Below are 23,887 nucleotides of genomic sequence, written 5' to 3'. Positions count from 1 at the left end.
CATTTATCAGCAATTGTTAATGTTTATATAGCATTGCAGAATTGAGGAAGGGCCTTGTGAATCTTGTTTCTGAGTCTTATAAATTTACTTTTTGAGTCTCAGGAAGCTTTTTCCTCCCTTTAAAAGGGAATGTTTCAATTTCGAGGAAAGAGGTATATGACATTCTACCTGTTCCTCTAGCTATTACATTTTTTTCAGGCTCTCTTTGTACTATGTCCTCTTAGGTGTCTTGGGTGATATATATGTTTGATTATTTTTCTCTGCTTATGTCTGAGCGTTGGACACCAATCATTTATTTTGAAGAGCTTGACTAGCTATGATTCCTTGCTGTTATAGATCCACTGTGAAAAAGAATTTTGCCTCCATGGTCTACCCAGGCTGTCAGAAGCAGTGATCTATGGGAGTAAATACAAGTGTTTAGTGGACAACAGGCACATTACATTCTTTTAACAAAATAGCCCTTTCCTATTAGAGCCTATGACTTCTCAGTGATAGACTTTTGCCCTAGCTTACAGTATCAGATGTGGGTTTCCTTCTGTAATCCTGTAAGGCCTTATAGCCAATTAGAGAAGCTACTTGTAATACCTGTAACAGTCATGTCACTATTAAACAAGTGGACACATTTCCCTGGCATGATGGTACTGCAGAACATAGGGGTCTTACTAAATAAGACTATTGGTGTCAATTCTCCTCCAACAGCCTGTGTGATGCTTCCTGACACTATGAACACCTGTCAGTAGACAAAGCTTCCAGTTCAGTCCTGGCCTGAATTTTCCATGTCCTTCAGCCTAGGCATGCAGTATTTTCAGCAATGGGGTTTTTACCATCTACTTCTGGCATGCAACAGCAGCAGTGGAAAGAGCTTTATGGTTTGTGTGGCTTTGTGAGCCTCTCTGACCAACTCACTGGGAGGTAGCACTAGGACTGGACAATTCCTAGGACTGGAATTTTCAACAACCTTATGGCTTCTAGAATTATCCTTTTCCACATGTGCATGGTGCCTTCTGTGTTTAAAGTCTATAGCTGTTTTAATAATGTATTCTTTATTTCATGTAACCAAACCTTGCAGGGCTCTAAGGAAGGTGAATCAGTATTTATGAAATGAGTGCTTCTATCACTGTTAACTCTGTGAGTGATCATAAAAAAAACAAAACACTGAGCTGGGTAAGACCTTTGACAGTGGTTTCACAGGACTGCACTGCCTGTGGCAGTGTCCATATACTTGAGGGCATTTTTGCATCCCTTAAAGATAGGTATAGGCCTTATGAAGTACAGCTGACAATATCACAAGGGACAGGCTGACTTATGTACTTGTTCCATCAGAGCATCCGTCTGTGCATGCTATCATCAGAAACAAGCCTTACATGTTTGGATAGCAAGAAAACCATCAGAGTATTTTATGGGACTGCCTATGACTGGCTACTTTCTAGCCTATGTTGGCTCCCCTGTGGCTGGACTCAGTATCAACTGAGTGAGTAGTCCCTAGGGGTACATGGGGATAGATGCCTCCTGTGAGATAGCATATGCAACTTAGCCACCCATAGCACTCTAAAGAATTTTACAGCTGTTTCTTGTCTTTGTGTGGCTTGATCTTCCATTCTTGTTCTTTAGGTACAGCTATATATTTTTGGATGTTTTTCTAAATATGCAAAGTTAGCATGATATTACCTATGTAATATCATATCTTTTCAGAGTACAGGTAGGACAACAAAGGTCCCAGTCACCATATGACAACAAACAGCAGGACTGCTGTGAGGGTACACTAGGGGATGTATGGAGCTGCTGACCATTCCAAGTGAATGCAAACTGGCTTTGGATCCAGCAATTATATGAATACTAAAAACATTAGCATGAAAAGTTCCCATAATTTGTAGTGGTTATTTGATTGAAAGAGCATTCTTGGGCACAGCAGCATAGATGGCAGGTTACTCCATGGCAGGTTAGTCATTTTTCATGAGCCATTTACTTCTTCACAGGCCACACTGGGCACTGAAAGAGTGATGAGCTGGGTAAATAAAGAACCCTTCTCACTCCTTGATGATTTCTGTAATTTTGTCATTGTCCCTGGGCAGTCTGTACTGTTTGATATTCATGATCCTCTTAGTGTAGGCAACTTTAGAGGATTGTATCTTGCCCAACCACACATGACTCCTTTTATAGTTTACATTCTCAGGTGAAATCCCACAAAAGTGGTATTTAGGGGAGGCTGGAGAGATAGCTCAGTGGTTAAGAGCACTGGCTGTTCATCAGAAGGCCCTTCCAGGTTCAGTTCCCAGCACCCACATGGAGGCTAACAACTGTCCATGACTCCAGTTCCTGGGGATCTGACACCCTCTTATGACTTCCATGGGCACTGCACAACATGGGTACAGTTATATACATGCAGGCAACACACTCATACACATAAAAGAAAAAAATATTTTTTAAAAAGTGGTATTTAGGGCATGTCCCACTAGCACACTCTTCCCAGTGGAGAAATGCACACAGTATGCTCCAAGTGGGGATAACCGTCCACCACCAGGACAAGGTATCTTTCTATTCAACCTGTTCTAATACCCATATCCTTCCACTGCTGTCCACTGACCCCGGTGCTTTTGGGATTTGCCATGAATTAAGGTTCATTCAGCTCTATTATGCATTAAAGCCCACGTGTTCTGCACATTAGCAGGGGACCATCAACAATATGCAATTCAATGTGGGGCCCAGGGCTGCCTTTTGTGGCCTCATTCACAGGAACCTTGACCACCTCATTAAAGGAGTGGCTCAGCTGGTTCCCACCTCAGCTCTCTTTCTTCTATAGTAGGGGTATAGTTGGGACCACTTGTGCCTCCTTGTCTTCCACTCTTTTTTAAAGCAAAATTTTATTATTTTTATGTGTTTGAGCGTATTGCCTACATGTAGGTAGACGTATACATGTGTCACTCAAATGCCCAAAGAGGTCAGAAGAGAGCATTGATTCCCTGGAACTGGAGTTACAGGAAGTTGGCTGCCATGTGGGTGCTGGGAATCGAACCTGGGTCCTCTGGAAGGGCAGTCAGTACTCTTAACTTCTGAGCCATCTATCTCTCCAGCCCTGTCTTCCACTATTTATTTCAACTCTTTGGTGAACTATTTGGTCAGGGTTTAAATACTTCCAAAGACTCATAAACACAACATTTAGACTTCCATTTTTCCTTTAGGAATACTGGCTAGCCACAAATCTTGCCACATTTGGCTTCTAGTGACTTGGCCACACCCCTTTGTATGATCTGTTCTTTTTTCATTCCCTCTTAATTCCCACTTTACAAACCTGACTTACATGCTAGTCATTCAGAAATCTAGAGTTTCTGCTGCACTTAAAGAGCATGTCCCACTTCAGCAAAGCTACTAAAGTTTCATACTAGTTCTACGTTCCCTGCTGAATCAATCACTTTCTCTTTTTGGTCCTTTTTGAGACAGTGTCTCCCTGTAGCCCCCACTGGCCTGGAACTCACTATGTAGACCAGGCTGGCCTTGAACTCACAGAGATCTGCCTGCCTCTGCCTCCCGAGTCCTGGGATTAAAGGCATGCGCCACCATGCCCAGCTTCAACTGCTAAGTTGTTAGAGGTTCTTTCACTGTGTGTTTAAGTCTTTTACAATTCAAGTAGTTCAGATGCTGAGTAGTCCCTGAGTATCAAAGCTTCTGATAGTGGGCCATTATTGAGGCCAACACCTGCGTGCTAAAACCACAGCTTTTACTTTCCTTTGTATTAAAGTCAGACTCGAGAGGTATCTTGTATTACTTCTTTCAGCACCTGCAGGAAGGAGGCAGAGGCACGAGGCACAGCTCCCCACTGCCATGCTCTCTAGTCTCAAGTTTCCCTTGACTTTTAGGGACCTCAACTCAGGCCAAACTGCAATTTGTGGCTATGAAGCAGAAAGGAATTTCAGAACTATGAACAGCTGGGATTTAATAAAGGGGTAAGGATTAAGCACAAAAGTTGAGAGGGCTTGGAAGAAAGACACAAGAGTATGGAGGTGGGTTTTGCAAACAGTTGCAGCTCGCTGTTTCTTACAACAGTCAAACACAGGAGTGTGGTATGGTTTAAAGTTGCTATCTTTAAAAGGCTGCTAGGAAATCCAAATGAAGTCACTGGGTAGTTTCTAAGGTACACTTGACAGGATTACAATCGGTAAGATCCCCAGAGTGCAGTAAGGTGAGAGATCTTGACTGCAAACAAAGTTAATAAGTCTTGTTTAAGATTCTCCAAGATCATGTATATTCAGGCCTTAAGCCTGGGCCACTGTTACTTCAACATAAAATACATCTGAAAGGAAGATTAACTTTATGTTGGTAGCCTTTAAAGGAACTACTGGGTTGGAATTCTTCGGCCCAGCTCAGGCGAGGCTTTAATTAGTCTTGGTGAGAGGCTCCTTTCCCTTCTTATATTCACCAAATTTCACTTCCTAGCTTGCCTCAGTTTTCTCTTTTGAGACTTTGATGTCTTAATCTTAAAAGCAGCAGAAGGCTCAAAATCTGTCTTCCATCACTTCTTTGGTACTGAACAGGGACATGGATCCTACCTACCTAGGGATTAAATCTCAACTTGACTGGTCTAAGAGGATATGAGAGAGTTCAAGATTGGAGACTGGCAGGTTGTCATTTGAAGGGAATGTGGAAGATGTCATTACTTGAGACCTTAAACTATATATAAGCAATACAGCATACAGTACATTGTTATGACAAAGGTTAGCACCAGAAATTGCATGTACAAGGCACCTACTTAAGGTAGAAGCTGACAGATTTAATTTGGGTGTGCAAACCTTTGAGGATCAGGACATCCTGTTAGCAGTCAGGTACACAGCACATTAATAATGACATAGGTATCCCTTGGTAGAATATTAACAGCTGTCAGGTCTTAGAGTACAGCTGTTTTTACTGTCTTCTGAGTTTAGGAGTATGCAAAAGATCATACTGGTAGTTACATAGAATTAGGAAGAACATAACAAATTTAAGAAGGTATTAGCTATTTTTCTGTTGCTGTGATAAAATACCATGACTAAGGCAACTTACAGAAGGAAGAGTTGATTTGAGCTTATGGTTCCAGAGGGTTAAGAGTCCATAATGGTGGGGGAAACATGGGGCAGAGGTGGCCGGAGCAGAAAACTGAGTGGTCATATCATTAAGCAGGCATAGGAAGCAGAAAGCGACTGGAAATCTGGCAAGGCTTAGGAAGGCTCAAAGCCCACCCCCAGTGACCAGCTTCATCCCATATGGCCACACCTCCTAAAGTCTGTTTGGGACAGTGCCATCAACTGGGGCAAAATGTCCAAGCACTTGGAGCCCATGTGGAACAATCTCATCCAAATCACCACAGAAGGGGAATAAATTAAAAGGAAAATAGTGTGAGGACAGAAGCACTGGGTATATATTTTACCAACAGTGTTGAAAAGAAAAACAATGAAGTGTGTGGTGACATACTCCTTTAAGCCTAGCATTCAGGAGGCAGAGGCAGAGGCAGAGGCAGAGGCAGGTAGATCTCTACAAGTCTGAAGCTACACTGGTCCACAAAGTGTGTTACAGGTCCACCAGAGCTACATAGCGATACCTAGTAAGATCCTGTCTCAAAAACCAAAACAAAAAAGAAAAACAATGAAACAAGCTAAGACATAAAAGGTCACAACTACTGATAAGTTCAGAATATAGAGCTTATCTTTTAATTATGGCCAGGTTTGTCTTATCCAGCATATTAGTAACCCATACTCAGGAGTTTGATAGAGAGGCCTGTAAGGCCAGAATTTTTTGTTCCCTAGCTTGGGGGTAGGGGCAGGAGGGAGGAGAGGGGAGAGAGGGAGGGAGGAGGAGAAAGAGAAAGAGAGAAAGAGAGGGCGGGAGGGAGGGGAAGGAAGTTAGGAAGAGAGGGAAATTATTTTATTTTTTCGCTATACTTTCTTGTTGGGTGTTTAAGCCATGTAAGTGACCAAAAATTAACCTTTTGCTGTTGTTTAAGCTCACCTGAGGCTCCTTAAGGATCATTTTTAGAGAATTAAAAGGAGCCTCTTGTCTCCTTTGTTTCCCTCTTTGAGACATGCCATCTGTTGAGATTGGTCAGGGTCTTGCTGACCATGCAACTTCCCTTGGAAGCACTGAGGGCATTCCCCCGGTGTTGAGCCTCCTCTATGTAAGATGTACACTGGTTAGAGGCCAATATCTGGGGTCTACATGGCCTTTCTGATCAAGAGTATAGATGACTTCTTGTTGTAGCTAAAGGGCACTTTTAGAGTGTCTTCTAATGAATATAACACACACTAAATTAAAAAAAAAAATCTGTCATTTCTTATGCAATGGCTACATTTAAACATAGTAGAAACTATGAGCAAATATTGTGATAACAAAATCTTTGTTCTATATGTTGACAGTATTTGAAATATTTCCTTTTACCAACATATTTAAATATTTATTTTTATTTATTTAAAAATTTATATTTATGTGCATGTGTGTGTGTATGTCTATCACATGTGTGTGGGCTCAGAGAGCCCTCAGAAGAGGGTGTCGGATCCCCTAGAGCTGGAGTTACAGGCAGTTGTGAGCTGACTGATGTGGGTGCTGGGAACTAAACTCCAGTCCTGAAAGAGCAACAAGCACCCTTAACTACTGGGCCATCTCTTCAGCTCTATACTTTTTATTTTTAAAATTATGTGTATATGTGTCTGTGTGTGGGTATGTGCACGTTGAGTGCAGTTGCCCTTGGAGGCCAGAAGAGGGTGCTGGATCCTCTGGAGCTGGAGTTACAGGGGTTGTAAGCTGCCTGATATGAGTACTATGAACTGAACTCAGGTCCTCTTCAAGAGCAGTGTATATTCTTAACTGCTGCATCATCATGTCCCAGTACTCAGTTACCTTATAAGCCAATGTTACCACATAAACAACATAAAAACATAAGCACTTGTGGACAATATGTACATACACATACTCAGATTTTTAAAAGAAAAATCAGTTTATATTCAGTTTATATTCAGTTTATTTTACTTGTCAGTTTTAAGTTAGACAGTTGATCTGTTTTTTTAATAGCACCCAGCAATCTTTAATTCCAAATCTGTGTGTGTGTGTGTGTATATAAATATATTTATTTATTTTTTGCTCTTTTTGAGACAGGGGGCTGGCCTTGAACTTGCTATGTAGACCAGGCTGGCCTTGAACTCACAGAGATCTGCCTGCCTCTGCTTCCCCAGTGCTAGGATTAAAGGCATGAGCCACCAATGCCCGGCCCAAATCTGTATTATTTTATTTTATTAAATTAATTAATTAATTTATTTATTTATTCTTTTTTGAGACAGGGTCTCCCTGTAGCCCCAGCTGTCCTGGAACTCACTATGTAGACCAGGCTGGCCTTGAACTCAGAGATCCGCCTGCCTCTGCCTCCTGAGTGCTGGGATTAAAGGCGTGTGCCACCATGCCCAGCCAAATCTGTATTTTTTAAAGTAACACTTTTGCTTTTATAAATCAAATTAGAAAACTTTCATCTGAGACACAGAATAGAGTCTAATGCAATTATTAATAGGGTTCTAAGTAGTCAGTTACTTTGGTTTTGAAACGGCCCTTACATTTATGTATATAGTAAGTTTACTTCAATTTTGAAATTTACTGCTTCTTGAGACTGTATTTTTGTAATTTTATTATTTAAAGTAAATTCAACATATAAGTATCTGACAAACACATATGTATCAATTATTTTGTATGAATTATTTACCTCAATAAAACCTTACATTTGAGGTTGGGGATTGAGGTCAGTGGTAGTATGCAAGATTCTGAGTTTGGTCCTTAGGTCCAGAAAAAAAAGACAAAGAAAGACAAAAACCTTAAATTTTATCACTTGCATATTAAGAAAATTCCTGGGCTGGGTATGGCAGTACATATCTTTGATCCCAGCACTTAGGATGCAGAGGGAAGCAGATCTTTGTGGGTTTGAGACCTGCCTGGTCTATATAGCAAGTTCCGGTCAGCCACAGCCATATAGTAAGATGCTGTCTTTAAATTTTACTCATGAATTATTTTTTATTTTATGCATATAAGTATATTGCCTGCATTTATGTAAGTGAACCATTGTTGTACAATGCCCATGGAGGTCAGAAGAGGGTGTCAGATTCCCTGGAACTGGAGTTATGGATGTACCTGCCATGTAGGTGCTAGGAACCAAACCTGAGTCCTCTGCAAGAGCAGTCAGTGCTCTTAACCACTGAGCCACTTCTCCAGTCCCATAGACTCTGTCTTAAAAAGAACCCCAAAACAAAAACAAAAACAAAAAACCTGAAAAAGAAAACCTACAGTCATTGACCTAAAAATTGAATTTCGATTTTTTTTTTTTTTTGACTTTTTGACTTCTTAGCCCCAGCTGTTTAGGAACTTGCTCAGTAGACCAGGCTGGCTCTGATCTCACAGAGATCTGCCTGCCTCTGCCTCATGAGCGTTAGGATTAAAGGTGTGCACCACCACTCCTGTCTCTAATAAATGAATTTTTTTAATTAAAAAAAAAAGAGTGCCAGAATGGGAGTGTGAGGGAGGGCCAGCTGAGTGTATTACCTGCATGTATGTGAGTGCACCCGTGTTGTGCAATGCCAAGGAGGTCAGAAGAGGGCGTTGGATTCCCCTGGAACTAGAGTTAAGGATGGTTCATAGCTGCCATGTGGGTGCTGGGAATCGAACCCAGGTCCTTTGCAAGAGCAGTCAGTGCTCTTAACTGCTGAGCCATCTCTCTAGCCCCAATAAATGAATTTTTTAAAGGACATTACTTAGAGATATTTTGATTAACACGAGGCATAAGACTATAAAAAATAGAATTAATTTTTTGGAACCTGTTTTGGAAGGAAATCACTATCAAAATCTATGTATATAATGTTAAATTTCATAGGTTAATATAACTTATTTTCTGATTCCATTAGATATAAATAAGTACCATTTAAAGGTTATACACAATATTTAAGAGACCCCAAAGTCTTTCTCTCTCTCTATTTTTAAGTAGCAGAAGCGGGGACAGTTTATAAGAAAAAAAAATATATATATACTTACAAGGGAGTGATGTGGATTCCCTGAATAAAATGGAGCCTTTCTGGGCTCTTTGTGAGCTTAACTTGGAAGCTAGGATACTGGACATTTGATGGACTCCAAGGCCAGTCTGAGCCAGTGGCTTATGAGTTTGTTGTCTGACACTCAATAAGAATAAGATAGCATTTTAATAGGCTTTAAGAAGTTCAGAGTACTTTAAGTTTACAAGGCAGTATGTAATATATCACCAAAACACCTTTATACATTTATTTCTAAAATTATATTTATTGGTAATGTCTGTATGACGTGTGGATGTGAATGTAGGCATGAACATCCCAGGCGGTCAGGTGACAACTTTTGGAAGTTCTCTCCTTCCACCACGGGTTTTGGGGACTGAACTAAGGTCACCAGGCTTGTGCAGCAGGTACTTTTACCCACCGAGTCATCTCTCTGGCACCTGTAAGGTATTTTAATTGAGTATGCTGAAAAAATAAATTAATTTCAACACACATTTTATGAATGAAAAAACTGACACGACTACAGGTTTTGTTACATGCACATATACAAATGACATGTAACAACACATGCAAACAATTACCAGACACACAGAACAGAATTACATGAAATTCACATGCACCGCCCCCAGAAAAAAACCAAGTCATGCAGACCTAAAGCAACATCCCCCCCCTTTTTATTTTATTTTTTAAAAAAGGTAAATAGCAGAGCTTCCTTACTGAAGAAAATGCCTTCCTAAATATCACTTTAGGCCACAGCTTTCAACACTTTTAATTTATAGTGAGGCTATATTATACTCTGTGCTTGTGTAACTAAAAGATAAAGGAACACAGGGCTCTGGAATATGGCACACGCCTTTGATCCCAGAACTCTGGAGGCGGAGGCACGAAAAGCTCTGAGAGTGCATGGCCAGCCTAGTCTACATAGCCAATTCCAGGCTAGCTGAGGCTACACGGTAGACCTTGCCTCAAAATAAATAACAATAAAAAAAGAAAAAAAGAGGAAAAAAAAATCAAGAAAACAAAACAATGAAAAAAAACCCCAAAACCTGAAAAAGGAAAAAGACATGGGATTCTCATTTACTTCTGTGTTCCCTCCTGATCAGAGCCAGAGGTCTGCTCTATCCAGTGAAAACCTGGGAAAAGGTCTCTTAGTTCAGACAATGGCCCTGTCTGCTGCCAGCCATTAACATGGTATTTGATCGTCACCAATGCTGGGGTAGCTATCTTTCCTCCAAGCATCCCTGGAGGTCCCTGGATAGGAAACCATTAGGTCCAGTGCAAAGCTGGGGTTACCCATTACTAAGTTTCCCACGATATCAGTCATTACTGCCCATCAAGTGTAAAGTTTAAAGACAGATACACATGGCAACTGGTTTTTTTTTTTATTAATTTCAAAAATTTAAGGGGCTGGAGAGATGGCTCAGCAGTTATGAGCACTGGTTACTTTTACGGAGGACCTGGGTTCCATTCCCAGAACCCACATGGCAGTAAGCAACCATTAGTAACTCCAGTTCCAGGGGAATTGATCACCTTTTTCTGACCTCTGTGGGCACTGTATGACACAGGTGCACCTACCTACATGCAGGCAATATACTCATACACATAAAATTCTTTAAAATTACATTTTATTTAGTGTGTATGTGCACATGCATATGCCAGGGTATGTCTATGAAGGTCAGATGACAACTTGCAGGAGTTGGTTCTCTCACTACATGGCTCCTGGGGATCAAACTCAGGACCTCAGGCTTGGCAGCAAGTGCCTTTACCCAGAGTCATTTTGTTGGTCTTTATTTTCTCCTCTGTGTATATATGTTGTATGTACACATGTGTGGGTGCTCTCAACATTGCATGCAGGTATTGAGGACAAAGGTTGGCTCTGGGTATCTTCCTGTATTGCTTACCACCTTATTTTTTTGAGGCAGGATCTCACTGAACCTGAGGTTTGCTCTTTAGCCTTACTGCCCTCAGAATCCACCTGTCTGTGTTCCTTCAGTACTGGGATTACAGGCACAGGCCACCATGCCTGACTTCTTATGTGGAAGCTTGTGTGGCAAAACTTTTACCTACTAAGCCATCTCCCCAGCTTTTTTTTTTAATACAGAGTTTTACTTACTTTGGCCTTGGAGGTTCAGAAATCCTTTCTTAAAACATCATGGGGGAGGAGGCTAGCAAAGCTTTTGTTTAAGGTTACAAGCTTCATATGAAGGAGCTAAGTCAGGAGTGCAACCTTTAGGAAGAAAGGCAGGAAAGAGCAGAGAGCCTGGAAGATTTGGGGGTCCAGAGAGAGTCTAGAAGCGACTATTCCTAATGTCTTTTGAATCCTAAATGTGTTACTTTGGGAGAAGCTCTCTCGCTGTGTTCTTGGTTTGTTCTGCACATTTTGCAGGAAATATGAGAGGCCTCAAGACACTGGGTGACCAATCTTCATGCATGTCTCCTTGGCTCAGTCAATAAAATTCTGAACCCAGAAATGAGGTATGGATAAATCTGAGGGATTTCTATCTTTAGTGCCAGGATACTCATTAAAAACTATGTAGGTCTCTGGTCAGAAAAACAGAATCTGTCCACCTTAGAGGACTTGGAAGAAGTAAGACAAATTGCACTTTGGAGTCATGTGGGATCTTTAAGGAACAATTAGGAGAGTGAGTTGAGTCTTAAGAATAAGTTTCATTAGATTCTTTAAAAAAATGAGAGAGAGAGACGTGTGTGTGTGTGCGCGTGGAAATGGGGATGGGGAGAGAGAGAGAGAGAGAGAGAGAGAGAGAGAGAGAGAGAGAGAGAGAGAGAGAGAGAACATGTGTGTGCCACAGCACATGTGTGGAGGTCAGATAACTTTGTGGAGCAAGTTCTGTCCTTCTGCCTTTACATGGGTTCTGAGGATCAAGCTCAGGTTGTCAGGATTGCTCAGCAAGCATTTCTGCCTTACCCACTGAGCATCTCACTGGTCCTATTGGCAAGTTTTTTAGAGTCACAGTTTTGTCTTTTCAGCCTTTCTACAAAATTGAGGGTACCAAGTTCTGTGGAGATAATAATTTTGAAAATTTCACTCTCTGCATGATACTAGAAATGAAAGCTAGGCTGTTACTGGACTGTGGGGACCAGCAGAGCCTAGAGTGAGGAATACTATGTTCTAAGAAGACAGTGGTTACCTCTAAATGCCTGTGTGTTTTAGTGAGGAATGCTTCTGTCTATCTGTTGATGTGTTAGCTGAGAAAGTAGAAGAGTCCCCAGAATTCAGAGTTTTGAGGACCTGTGGAAGAAAGAGCCCTTCACACTGTGTTCAAGATTTGATTTAGAACCCTCCAGGACAAGGAGTGACACAGATGTCAGTTCTCTGGGACTAAAAGGCTAGCCCTATACCAGCCTGATGTTCTTTGAGTTCAACCCACAGAACCTATGTGGAAGGAGAAAATTAACTCCCAATAAATGTCCCCTGATTTCCATGTGTGTCCCCATATGCACACATATACATTATATGTACACATGATAATAGATGGAATAAAATAAGTAAAAAGGTAACAAGTATCTTCAAACCACACCAAACTAATAGATATATATCTAAAACAACAGGCTTTGACTCTTCTTTGAGGAGCCCACAACCATACTCAAGAGTGTCTTTCTTCTAAAATGTCTCTTAACCCTTGTGCTTAAATCTGTTTAAATTCTTTTATTAAACTCCAACTCCTGAAATTCTCTTTGTGTACAAGCCACAAATCCTAGATTGGCCTGAATCAAGGTCTCTAAAAGTCAAAGGAAAACTTCTCAGGCTAGTGAGGATGACACCATTGAGCTGTGCTTCCTGCCTCTGTCCCCTAAACACTGATATCTTCAAGACTCGTCTGGGAGTCACCTGAACCACTGTTCGTGAATTTCCCCCCATTACAGTTTAGGTGCTCTGTCCTCTTGCTTTGTGTGTTACCTTGGTTTCTGAGTTTTAGCACTAATGTCAGATATAAACACAAATTCTGCTAGTTTACAAATCCTCATATGCCAAGTGAGGATGCTGTCTTGTCAAATGTTAAATCTTAAGCCAGGCCTCCACTTCTATTATGGCCCTCAACCATGTGGCAGTCATGCAATTTTACCCTAATATTAGATACAACTAAAAGAATATATCACTTTCAAATTTAGGAGAATCAAAGGCAGCATTCATTTCTCACAGACATTTGCATACACGATGAAACTGTAAGCAAAATCTTTCAATTCAATCAATTGAAAGCACCTTTGTGTGCTGACCTATCTCCTTGGCAAGAATGTACATCTCTCAAAAATGTCTTCTTCACATTCCCTCCCTTTCTAAAATCTCACAGTCCTAAGACTGTCCTAAGACTCCCAAAAATTCAACCTCCTTTGGAAAAATGAAAACAGCTTTGACACCCAACACCAAATCCTTTAGCTTCAACTCTTCCTTGGAATGGCTTTGGTCCTACGCTATTTTGTGTCTTTACTTGTCACTTTTCTGGAATAATTAAGTATTTGCTTTGTACATAGGTCACCATGTGCCTTAACTCAAAAGCATTTTTCCTATGTTGAAGTAATGCCTATTGCTATCTACTGGCTAATTTCACTGGTACATGCACCATGGCCTTCATTGCTCCTGACACTGAAGATGTTCCTATCAAGCCCTCCCTGTACCCCTTTTAGGGATATCTCAACCTAAGAAAGCTATTCAACTGATACCCTCTACTACCAGTAACAGATATCATATGAGTGTAGGTATAGGATTAGGTGGACATGGACTGGCCTCTTTTGTTTCCTGTTGCTTTGATAACATATGCTGATAAAAGCAACCTAGGGGAGAATAGGTCCACGTTAGTGGATAATTCGAGGTTACAGCCTACCACTGAAGAGAAGCCACAGCAGCAGGAGCTCCAGGCAGCTGGTCATAGTGCCTCCACAGTCAAGAAGCAGAGACTCAAACCTCTTCCCTAGGGTTCAAGGAACATCACAAAAGAGAAAAAATATAAGAGCCAGAGGGTGAGCTGGAGAGCTGTGATACGGTCTTCTGGACATGATGTGGCCACTGCACTCCTGAACTCACCACTGCTCTGATTACCTGGCACAAGACCTGCACAAGATCAAGCCCATTAAATGAGTCAACATCCCAATAGGCAGTGCTAATTGGACGTGAAGAGATAAGGAGGGTATGATGGGGCTGCCTGGGGTGGGCTGGGGGGGCGGTGATCAAGATACATTGTTTAGATGTATGGCACTGTCAAAGAATAAATAAAATCTACTAAAAAAAATCCTTAAAAGCAAACAAAACAGAGCATTGAATACATGCATGCTTGTGCTCAGCTTGCCTTCTCTAATTCCATACATTTCAGGGTGCCCTGTCCAGGGAATGGAACTGTGCCATCCACGATGGGTATATCTTCCCATTTCTATTAATGTAAGCAAGATAATCTCCCAGAGACATGCCCAAAGACCAACCCAGTCTAGATCATCCCTCACTGAAACTCCCTTCTCAAGTGACTTTAAATTGTGTCAAGTTGACAATTAAAATGAATCATTAATCATCAACATCAATATTTATCTCCTATCACCAAAGACCCTTTGATCTTCCTATGATGTCATACTCTGGCTTTTGAGGTCAAAAAATAAAAGCAAACTTCTCATACTTGAACAATCAGGCCAAGACTTTCTGGAAACCAATCTCTAGTGACTCACAGCACTGCACACAAATGGCACTCTCAAGAAAATCAACTTACCCTGTGAAACTTACTATTTAAGATGACAATTATGTCTATCTGTCCACTCCTATGGACCTCACACAAATGACCACCAGTTAAGACCAAGACACTTCCCTTTTCATTATTACTAAAACCTTTTATTCCCTCTCATTGGTATGATCCTTTCTCTGGAAACTCACCTTGCTACCTCCTTACAATGTACTTCAATAAATTCTCTTTGTTATGTCTCACTGGATTCTTTTCACTACCTGCATCACCAGCTATCCATAAAGCATTCAATTGGCATACATTACTCATAACAATTTAGTTATTAATGAAGAAATAAAAAAATAGTCAAGCAGAAAAGAAATCTTCAATGACCTGGGACATACATACAAAGTTGATCAACGCTTCACAGGCATTGTAGAACAATGGAAGAAATCACAAGCACTGTGCAACATGGGCAAGAGCCAGGACTGTTGGCTTCTCTCTGACCTCATCACAGCTGAGCAAGGACTGCAGGCCACCCTGAGCTGCATAGCAAGAAACTATCAAAGCCTCTGGGCAAAGAAACCTTGTTTGAAATTGGAAAAGTTCATTTCATTTCTCCCTGAACAATAGTCAGTTTATTGTATATCCAAACATGGAAGAGACTTGAGAGTCTAAAAGCTGCCAACTAGAGTCACAGTGCCTCAATGACTGTTTACAGAAATGAGCATCAGAAGGAGTTCTCACAGGAAAGAGTTTACCATTAACACAACTGGAGATTTTAACGAATTTTTAAAATGCTTAATATGGGGGCTGGAGAGATGGCTCAGCGGTTAAGAACATTGGTTGTTCTTGCAGAAGACCTGGGTTCAAATCCCAGCACCCACATGGCAGTTAACAACTGTCCCTAACTCCAGTTCCAGGAGATCCAACAGCCTCTTCTGACCTCTGTGGGCATTGCACAACATGGGTGCACTAACACGTGCAGGCAATACACACATACACATAAAATAAAAATAATAAATAATTAAAAAAAAAACAACCCCCCCCCAAAAACAAAAAAAATGCTTAATGTGCCCAGTGCCCTAGGACGAGGTGGATTCCAGCAAGTATTTCAAATAACATTTAAATTAAAAAAAAAAAAACTTAAAAAAATACAGTCATGACAAGCTACTAAACTCTACTAATATTGTTTTACAATCCCTGGCAACACACTATGACAAGAAAATGACAAAGACTTAAGATTAAGCTGGTCATGGTGGCACAAAGCTTTAATCACAGAATTCAGGAGGCAGAAGCAGGTGGATCTCTATGGGTTCTAGATCAGAAAGGGCTACACAGTGAAACTCCTTCTCAAAAACAAACCAAAAAAGAATTTAAGATTATAAAGAGGTGGAGAAGTGGCTCACAGCTACAATCCCAACACATGGGAGGTAGAGGCAAGAAGATCACCAGTCCTAGTTTGTCTGAATTACCCAGCTGGTTTCAGGCCCAGCTGGGATATTGAGACCTTGTCTCAAAAACAAAACAAAACAAACACAGTCCACCTATCCCCACATATCACTAACATGTCACTATGGAGAACACAGAAAAACACATGGAACTGAAACAAACATATAGACAAAATGTAGTAATATTTGTTTTTGTTGTCTTTAATATTTGTAATAAACTAATCAAGTAAAAATAAAAGGAGAGACATTCCACGACTGTAGATAAGAAGTCTCAATACTATGTCAGTTCTGAATATCAACTATAGAGTCAACAAAGTTCCAACAAAAATGCTTGCAATTTAGGTTATCAACAACGGAAAAGTTAAAAGATTACAAAAGATTACATGGAAAGAAAACAAAAAGCAACCATCAACGCAATACTTTAAATAGTCCACACAATGACAGTGACTTCAAGACCTCTTATACAACTACAACAATAAAGACTAGAATTTGAGAGAGTACACTGATCCACATAACAGGAGAATTCAGGAAAACAAAATTATCGCCAATTTCTGACAAATGAGCCAAGGACACTCAATACGTACAGACTTACTAACCAATGTTACTGAACCACCTTACATGTAATTACAGGGCTAGAGAGATGGCTCGGCTGTTAAGAGCACAGGCTGCTCTTGCAGTGGACCAGGGTTTAGTACCCAGCACCCACATGGTGGCTACTGATCGTCCAGTTCCAGGGGACCCGAAGTCCTCTTCGGGCGTTCACAGACACTGCACGACACGGGTGGGGAGCACTTGCATACATGCTGGCAAAACACTCATGCACACAAAGTGAAATCTTAAAAAACTTAAAAAAAAATAATGCCGGGCGTGGTGGCGCACGCCTGTAGTCCCAGCACTTGGGAGGCAGAGGCAGGCGGATCTCTGTGAGGTCAAGGCCAGTCTGGTCTTCATAGTGAGTTCCAGGGCATCTGGGGGTACAGGGAGACCCTGCTTCAAAAAGAAAAAAAAAAAAAAAAAAAAAAAAAAAAAAAAAAAGTTACAGATTTTACAGCTTCCACAAAAATTAACTCTAAGTAAATCCTAAACCTAAATGTTAAGTGTAAAGTGTAAAGTGCAGAACTTCTAGAAGATAATAAAGAAAGTAGACTTTTTTGAGTTTAGCAACCTGCCTTCCAGCCAAAACTAAAAGCAGGATTCACGTGCCAACGCCGAACAGTGACGTCACAAACAGCGGCCTCTCCCGCAGGCGGAGCCTTCCGCTCCCCACGCTCTGAGCAGGAGCAGACCCGGTCAGTAGTCGGTGGGGCGAGGCTGCCCCAAGGCTTCGGGAGGGCCCAGGTCGTCCTATAGCCGCGCCGCCCCGCCCCGCCCCGCCGGTGGAGGACCCAGCACAGCCCGCTCTGGCGGCTCCAGCGGCCGCTGCTCCGGTCTGCACACGGCCGGCCCCGCGCTCACCATGGCCGGGTTCCGGTGCTCTCCTCAGCTCCCCGCAGGACGCTCACTGCGCAGCACTCGCGGATACCCCCTCAGCTGCTCAGTGAAGTCCGGAATATGGCGGCCGGAATTAACCCGCCTCCCGTTGCGGTTCGGCGCTCTTGGTTGGACCACCGGCCCGAGACTCTGATTGGTTAGTGAAGCTTGTGTGACAGGAGCAGCTTCCTCAGGGATAAAGTGAGCAGAAGGGAGTAGGTAAGCAGCACGGCCGTTACATGTCCTGGCATCTCTCCAGGCACTGACCTGTCCCAGCTCTGGGCAGATTTCCATTTAAGCAGAACTTGCTCTTGCCTCCCCAAACTGGCATGGTTGTCTTCTTGTACTCAGTAGAAAATTCCCGTTTTTCGTCCTGGGCAGGCTCGCCAGGCTGTAATGCACAGCCCATTACACAGCGTCCTTGCCTCTCAGCTGGAAGGGCGCCGGACCCACATTAGGTCAAATTGAAACAACTTGATATTCAGCCAGGCTGCGGGAATTTCGATAAGGCGTGCCCAAGATTGTTCACATCTTATCTCTTAGGCTGCACATTTTTAGATAAAAAATAACACTTCCCAAGCCTTCTGTAGAGACACCAACCTGTTATGCCAACACTCAGGAGGTGGAGGCAGGACCGGCAAAACCAGCTTGGGCTGCAGGAGACCTTGCCCCCCTCGGCTCCCATTGAAGCAAACAAAAACACATATGAAAAGGGAAACAAAAGTGTAAATACATATAAGATAGAGCGTAGGAAGAATAGTAAGCTTTAGAGCCCCAATCCATGTGATGGGGAATCAAAACAAAACAAAATAAAAAAACCCAACAACCCCCCCAAATGAAGGATACCAAAAGTTGATTTTAAAAAAAAACTGAATTGATATACTTTTAGCTGTATTGCTTTGAAAATGAAAGATTCGGATTGCTAAATTCAGAAATGAATGTAGAGCTGAGAATGCTGGTGTAGGCCTGTAAAGCCGCCACGTGGAAGCTTGAGGCAGGAGGGTCACATGTTTAAGGCCTGGCATGGCTACAGACTGAATTCAAGAACAACCTGGGCAACTTAAAATTCCTCAAAATAAAAACATTTTAAAAAGAGAGGCTCTTGCTGGGCATGGTGGCATCTCCAGAGCCACCCTAATTTCACTTATCAAAAGAGGAAAGAAAAAAAGTTTCTTAGCGCCCTTTTGACATATAACTTGCGAGCCACCGAAATGGTATGTGTGGCTAATGTTCAGACAATTATGCATGACTTGCCTTTGAGGAGCCTGTACTCACACCTGGGTGTGTCTTACTCTGCAACAACATCCAATCATCTTGGGGTGTTTTGCATTCTTTCCTGGAGAGCCTCTTTCTCAACCCTCAGGCTTGAAGCCATATAAAAATACTTTAATAAAATAAACTGTTTCTTCATAAAAAAATCCTTGAGGGAGGACAGTCCAAGTGACCTGCCCTACTCTGTGAGTGAGGTCATCAAAAGAAAATAGAGGGCTGGAGTGATGGCTCAGCTGTTCAGAACACTGTTCTTGCAGAAGACCCGGGTTTGAATCCCAGCACCCACATGGCAGCTAACAACTGTCCATAACTCCAGTCCCAGGGGATCCAACAGCCTCTTCTGTCTTCGGAGGGCATTGCATGACACAGGTGCACTTACGTACATGCAGGCAATACATGCATACACATAAAATAAAAATAATAAAATATTAAAAAAAGAAAAAGAGAAGATAAGTATTGGGATGGAGCCAGATGCAAAAGAAAGCATTCCTAAGATCTAGCACTGCATAATAGTATGTATTAGGTGGAACTGGTTGAGAGTGGGAGGATGAGGAACCACTGGATGGAGTGTCACAACCCCCTTATTAATCAGACAAAGACCTGGGATTCTCCATTTGTTGGGGTTTTTGCTAACACTAAAATAGGGGTATTATATGGGCTAGAACAATCAATCCTTGCTTTTTAAGTCCTTGAATTATGGGGATTAGTCCCTCTCTGACCTGAGGCTTTAGAGGATACTGCTTTTGATCTGGGGAATAGGTAGGATCTTCAGGATGCATGACTGCAGGAGTAGTCATTTTAACCCTCCCTGTCATGCGTACTTCATTTGTGCATACAGAGACCTTGATAGTGCTTTCTATTAAGGATAAGCAACAGTGATGCCTAGGAGGGAGAAGTAATTTAACATTGACTAGACAAAAATTCTCTTTCTAATAGAGGAGCCAATATGCCAGGGAGTATCAGAAATGGAAGTCTCCCCAGGAAAAGCAAGTGGTTATGTGAAATAACACTCTTGGGACAACCCACTATGCCCCAAATAGTGCTTCTGTGGGAACTGGCAGCCAGAGGAGAAGGATCATGCTGAGAACCAAGCTCCTCAGTGAACCATGAGCTTGACCTTATTGTCCTCTCTAGTCAACACTGCCCAATGTAGGCACAATGGGAGGCCCTAGGATCCATCATTGTATGGAAGATGAGGCCTCGAGACCTAATTGGTTCTGAGATACCAACTCTCCCAATGACTGCCCTTCCAAATAAACAAGATCCTGGGGGAGGTCCCACTTTCTGGTGATATTCCTTATGGATGTGGCTTCCTTGTGCACAGTTATGGGGTTGGGCAGTGTCTGAGAGTGAAGGGAATCTTGAAGGGTTGGCGCTCATAGCGGCCACCAGTTTTCCATGGCATTTACCCTTCTTTTTCTTGGTCACAACTATAAAAGATCAAATTTTCTGCTTGGCCATAATCATCCAAGGTTTTATCAGGATTGGTTGTCAGCTTTTGGAGTTTTTGATGAATGTCTAAAGCAGATTGGGCTAGGAACTTGTCCTTTATGAGAGGTTCCTTCTCCTGTTATTCTGGTGTTAGTATATTTTCTCATGCCCTCTTGTAGGATTTTAGGGAGAATTACAGGTGTCTCTTGATCTTCCTGAAGGATAAGTGACAACTGGGTGTAATTAAGGAGCTTTACAACTTTCCTGAGACCCTCTCTGACACACTGAAGAAAATGGTTCCTTTTCCATTCACCTAAAGCCTCATTTAGTTTGCAATCTGGGGCAGTGCTGGGGTCTGCCTCATCACCAGTCAGAATGGTATCACTATTCGCTTGCCTGTTAGCTGTATGGTAATTATTTCACTTGTAAACCCCGATCAAGACTTTTCATTTTTCTAAAAGGTTAGTATTTGTTTTAGTGACATTATGTCTTTCCAAGTCAGTGTCATATTAAGTTTTTCAAATACCCTCACATATTGGTCTGGGTCCTCAGTATAGTTCCCTAGTTCTGTTCTAATGTCCCTAAATTCTGCCAAGGTGAAAGAATTATGAATCCAAGTGAATCCAAGCCTTCCTCCTGGGAATTCCCCTGGGAAGCATATGCCCTGTGGAGGTGGTAGTAGATGTGGAGCCTTTCTTCTTTTCCTCCTTGGAGTAAGGAGGACAAGGATATTCAGAATTCTAGAACTTTTCAACTTCCTGGAGGCCAGAGTAGAACTCTGGGGATGCACTTTGTACCGGCAAGCCCCCTTTGGGGGATGTGACCTGATTTAATTCTGCTTTTCTCCCAACTCGGCTTCAGAGTTTGAGCATACTGCGGCTAAAGTCTGCTGTCCATGAAGCACTTTTTAGCAAGCTTTGAATGGTCTCACAGGTAAAAGAAAAGTTGGATATAGGGAATTTCAGAGTTTTTTTTCCTTCTTGTTTACAGAATAGCTCTAACTGAAGGATTGCAGGATTGTACTATAGTTAAGAGATTCCCCTGGAGGCCATTTCTCACTAATCAGGTCATGGACCAGTTGAGAAAAAGATTAAGACTTTCTTTTTTCTTTTCTTTCTTTTTTTTTGGCAGGGGGGTTCTTTTTGAGACGTGGTCTCCCTGTAGCCTCAGCTGTCCTGGAACTCACTATGTAGACCAGGCTGGCCTTGAACTCACAGAGATCTGCCTGCCTCTGCCTCCCAAGTGCTGGGATTAAAGGCGTTCAAGACTTTCTTTGTAAGTACATATGAGTCTAACTTGCTCCAGTTTCCCAGGAGGCAAGTCAATGGGGAGCCTGAGGAAATCTTGGAGGCTTCTGTCCCCATCTTTAAAGTGAAAAAATATCTGAGAGATCTATGATGGTCTGCCAAATCCTTCTTTAAACTCCCAACCTACCATAAGAAGGAGATTTCTGTCCATCTTCTTTATCTGATGCTTTAACTTTTCTTCTCTGGTGGTGCTGCTCTATCTACCATGTCTGTGAGGCCAACAAATCTCCTTACTCATTGGTATGTGAGGACCAATGTGTACAACTCAATGACCTAATAAAAGGTTTGGAAGCGTATTACTGGTGTTACCAAAAGAACATGATATTCAAAAAAAGCAGACCATGGGCCTGGGGAGATGGTTCAATGGTTAGGGGCATTTGATGCTCTTCAGTAGGACTGTAGTTTAGCTCTTAACACCCACATTGGGTGGCTCAACAACCACCTGTACCTACAGCTCCAAGGCATCCAACATTCTCTTCTGTTCTCCATCAGCATCCACACACACTTGGCATATAGTCACTCAAACAAATACACATTATAAAAAGCATACCATAATTTATTCTGTTAATCAAGCATTATATATAAGTTTAATGAATTAACAATAGTAGCTTTCAGTGAGTTATTAGTTTTTAAAATTTATTCTATATGTATTAAAGTTTTGCCTCAATGTATGTAAGTGCATCCATGTATGCAATGCCCACAGAGACCAGAAAAGGGCATCAGATCCTCTGGAACTGGAGTTACAGATGGCTGATAGCTTCCATGTGGGTGCTGGGAACCAAACCTAGGTCCTCTGCAAGAGCATACAGTGATTTCAACCACTGATCCATTTTTCTAGGCCTTAGCGAGTTGTTTTATGAGCACCACAGAATGTTATGCTGACTAATAATTTCACTGCTGTACTTATTACTTTGTACTTCCAAAATATATTGGAAAAAAGAGTTAGATCCACCTGAAGTGATAGTATATGAATACACATGTTTCGTATTTAAGCCATATTGCATAAATGTGCAATTGTAAAAATCATGACACTGAGGCACCTGAGTGTTCACAGCCCCCATAGGCTTTCAGTGAGGTCTTGACTCAAGAAGAAAGAAAGAGAGAGAGAAAGAAAGTAAAGAAAGAGGCTAGTGATGTGGCTCAACTGGTAAAGGTACTGCCACACAAGTCTGATGACCTGAGTTCGATTCCTGGAACCCAAGAAAAGGTTCAAGGAGAGAACCAACTTCAGAGCTGTTCCCTGACCTCCACATGTACACTGTGGTATGTGCATCCCCCCATAAATAAATGTAAAAGATTCAAGTTCCTATCCTTTTAAAAATTTTTTTTAAAATGTTTTGTTATTTTTATTTTATGTGTATGAATGTATTGCCTGCATGTGTGTAAGTGCACCCGTGTCATGCAGTGCCCATGAAGGTCAGAAGAGGGCTTTGGATCCCCTGGAATGGGACTTATGGATGGTTGTTAGAAACCATGTGGGTGCTGGGAATCAAACCCGGGTCCTCTGCAAGAACAGCCAGTGCTCTTAAAATAAACACTGACCTATCTCTCCAGCCCAAGTTCCCATCCTTTTACAGTGGAATTGTAATACTATTACTCCAGCCATCACTAATGATCTTAACATATTAACCCCAATGTACCAAGATGAAACAAATTATGAGTTTACAATTCAGATAGGCCAGACGCCTAGAGTCTCTCATTTATTTATTTATTATTTATTTATTTAGTTAGTTAGTTATTATGTTTACACAGGCTCTCATACCATAGCCCAAACTGGCCTGAATTCATTATATACCCTAGATTGGCCAGGGCCTCATGGAATCCTCCTGCTTCAGCCTCCTAAATGGTGGGATTGCAGGAAAGAACCAAAATGTCCAATTTTCATCTCCTTAAAAGCAATAGCTAATGTAGGGCCACTCCTTGAAAATTTTACCTTAAAGATGTAGTTTCCCCCAAAGACCCCAAAATGGCTATTAAAAATTTTCCATGAACCCCACTTTAGCCAATTAACATTATGGCAAGAGAGTAGGGATGTATAGAGAAAGGTATCACTATTAACATATAAAAGAAGCCAGGGGCTGGGGCTGGGGGTGGGGCTAGATTTTCTTTTCTTTTCTTTTCTTTTCTTTTTTTTTTTTTTTTTTTTTTTCATTTTTTTTTTTTTTTTTTTTTTTTTTTGAGGCTCTCTCTACTCTTTTCATTTAGTAGTGTAGCATGTTTTTTTCTATTTATTTATGTATTTATGTATTTATTTATTATTTAATAACCACAAGATT

At 41.6% G+C, this 23,887-nt stretch overlaps 1 protein-coding gene and 1 pseudogene across 1 annotated transcript in view; both read right to left on the bottom strand.

Annotated features, from left to right (window-relative positions):
* The window catches only part of LOC103738608 (zinc finger protein 709), a 27,210-nt gene extending 9,395 nt beyond the window's left edge, over positions 1–17,815 (bottom strand). Inside the window, exon 1 of the mRNA XM_017799544.2 lies at positions 17,587–17,815. Within this exon, the coding sequence (XP_017655033.1) occupies positions 17,587–17,589 (3 nt within the window). The 5' untranslated portion in view covers positions 17,590–17,815. The remainder of the gene's footprint in view (positions 1–17,586) is intronic.
* Positions 17,611–23,887, bottom strand: part of LOC103738622 — a 13,553-nt pseudogene continuing 7,276 nt past the window's right edge.

Source organism: Nannospalax galili, unplaced genomic scaffold, assembly GCF_000622305.1.
Source record: "Nannospalax galili isolate Female #2095 unplaced genomic scaffold, S.galili_v1.0 scaffold1519, whole genome shotgun sequence".
Lineage (NCBI taxonomy): Eukaryota > Metazoa > Chordata > Mammalia > Rodentia > Spalacidae > Nannospalax > Nannospalax galili.
The sequence above is the reverse complement of the archived record's forward strand: the minus strand, read 5'-3'. Positions and strand labels throughout refer to the sequence as shown.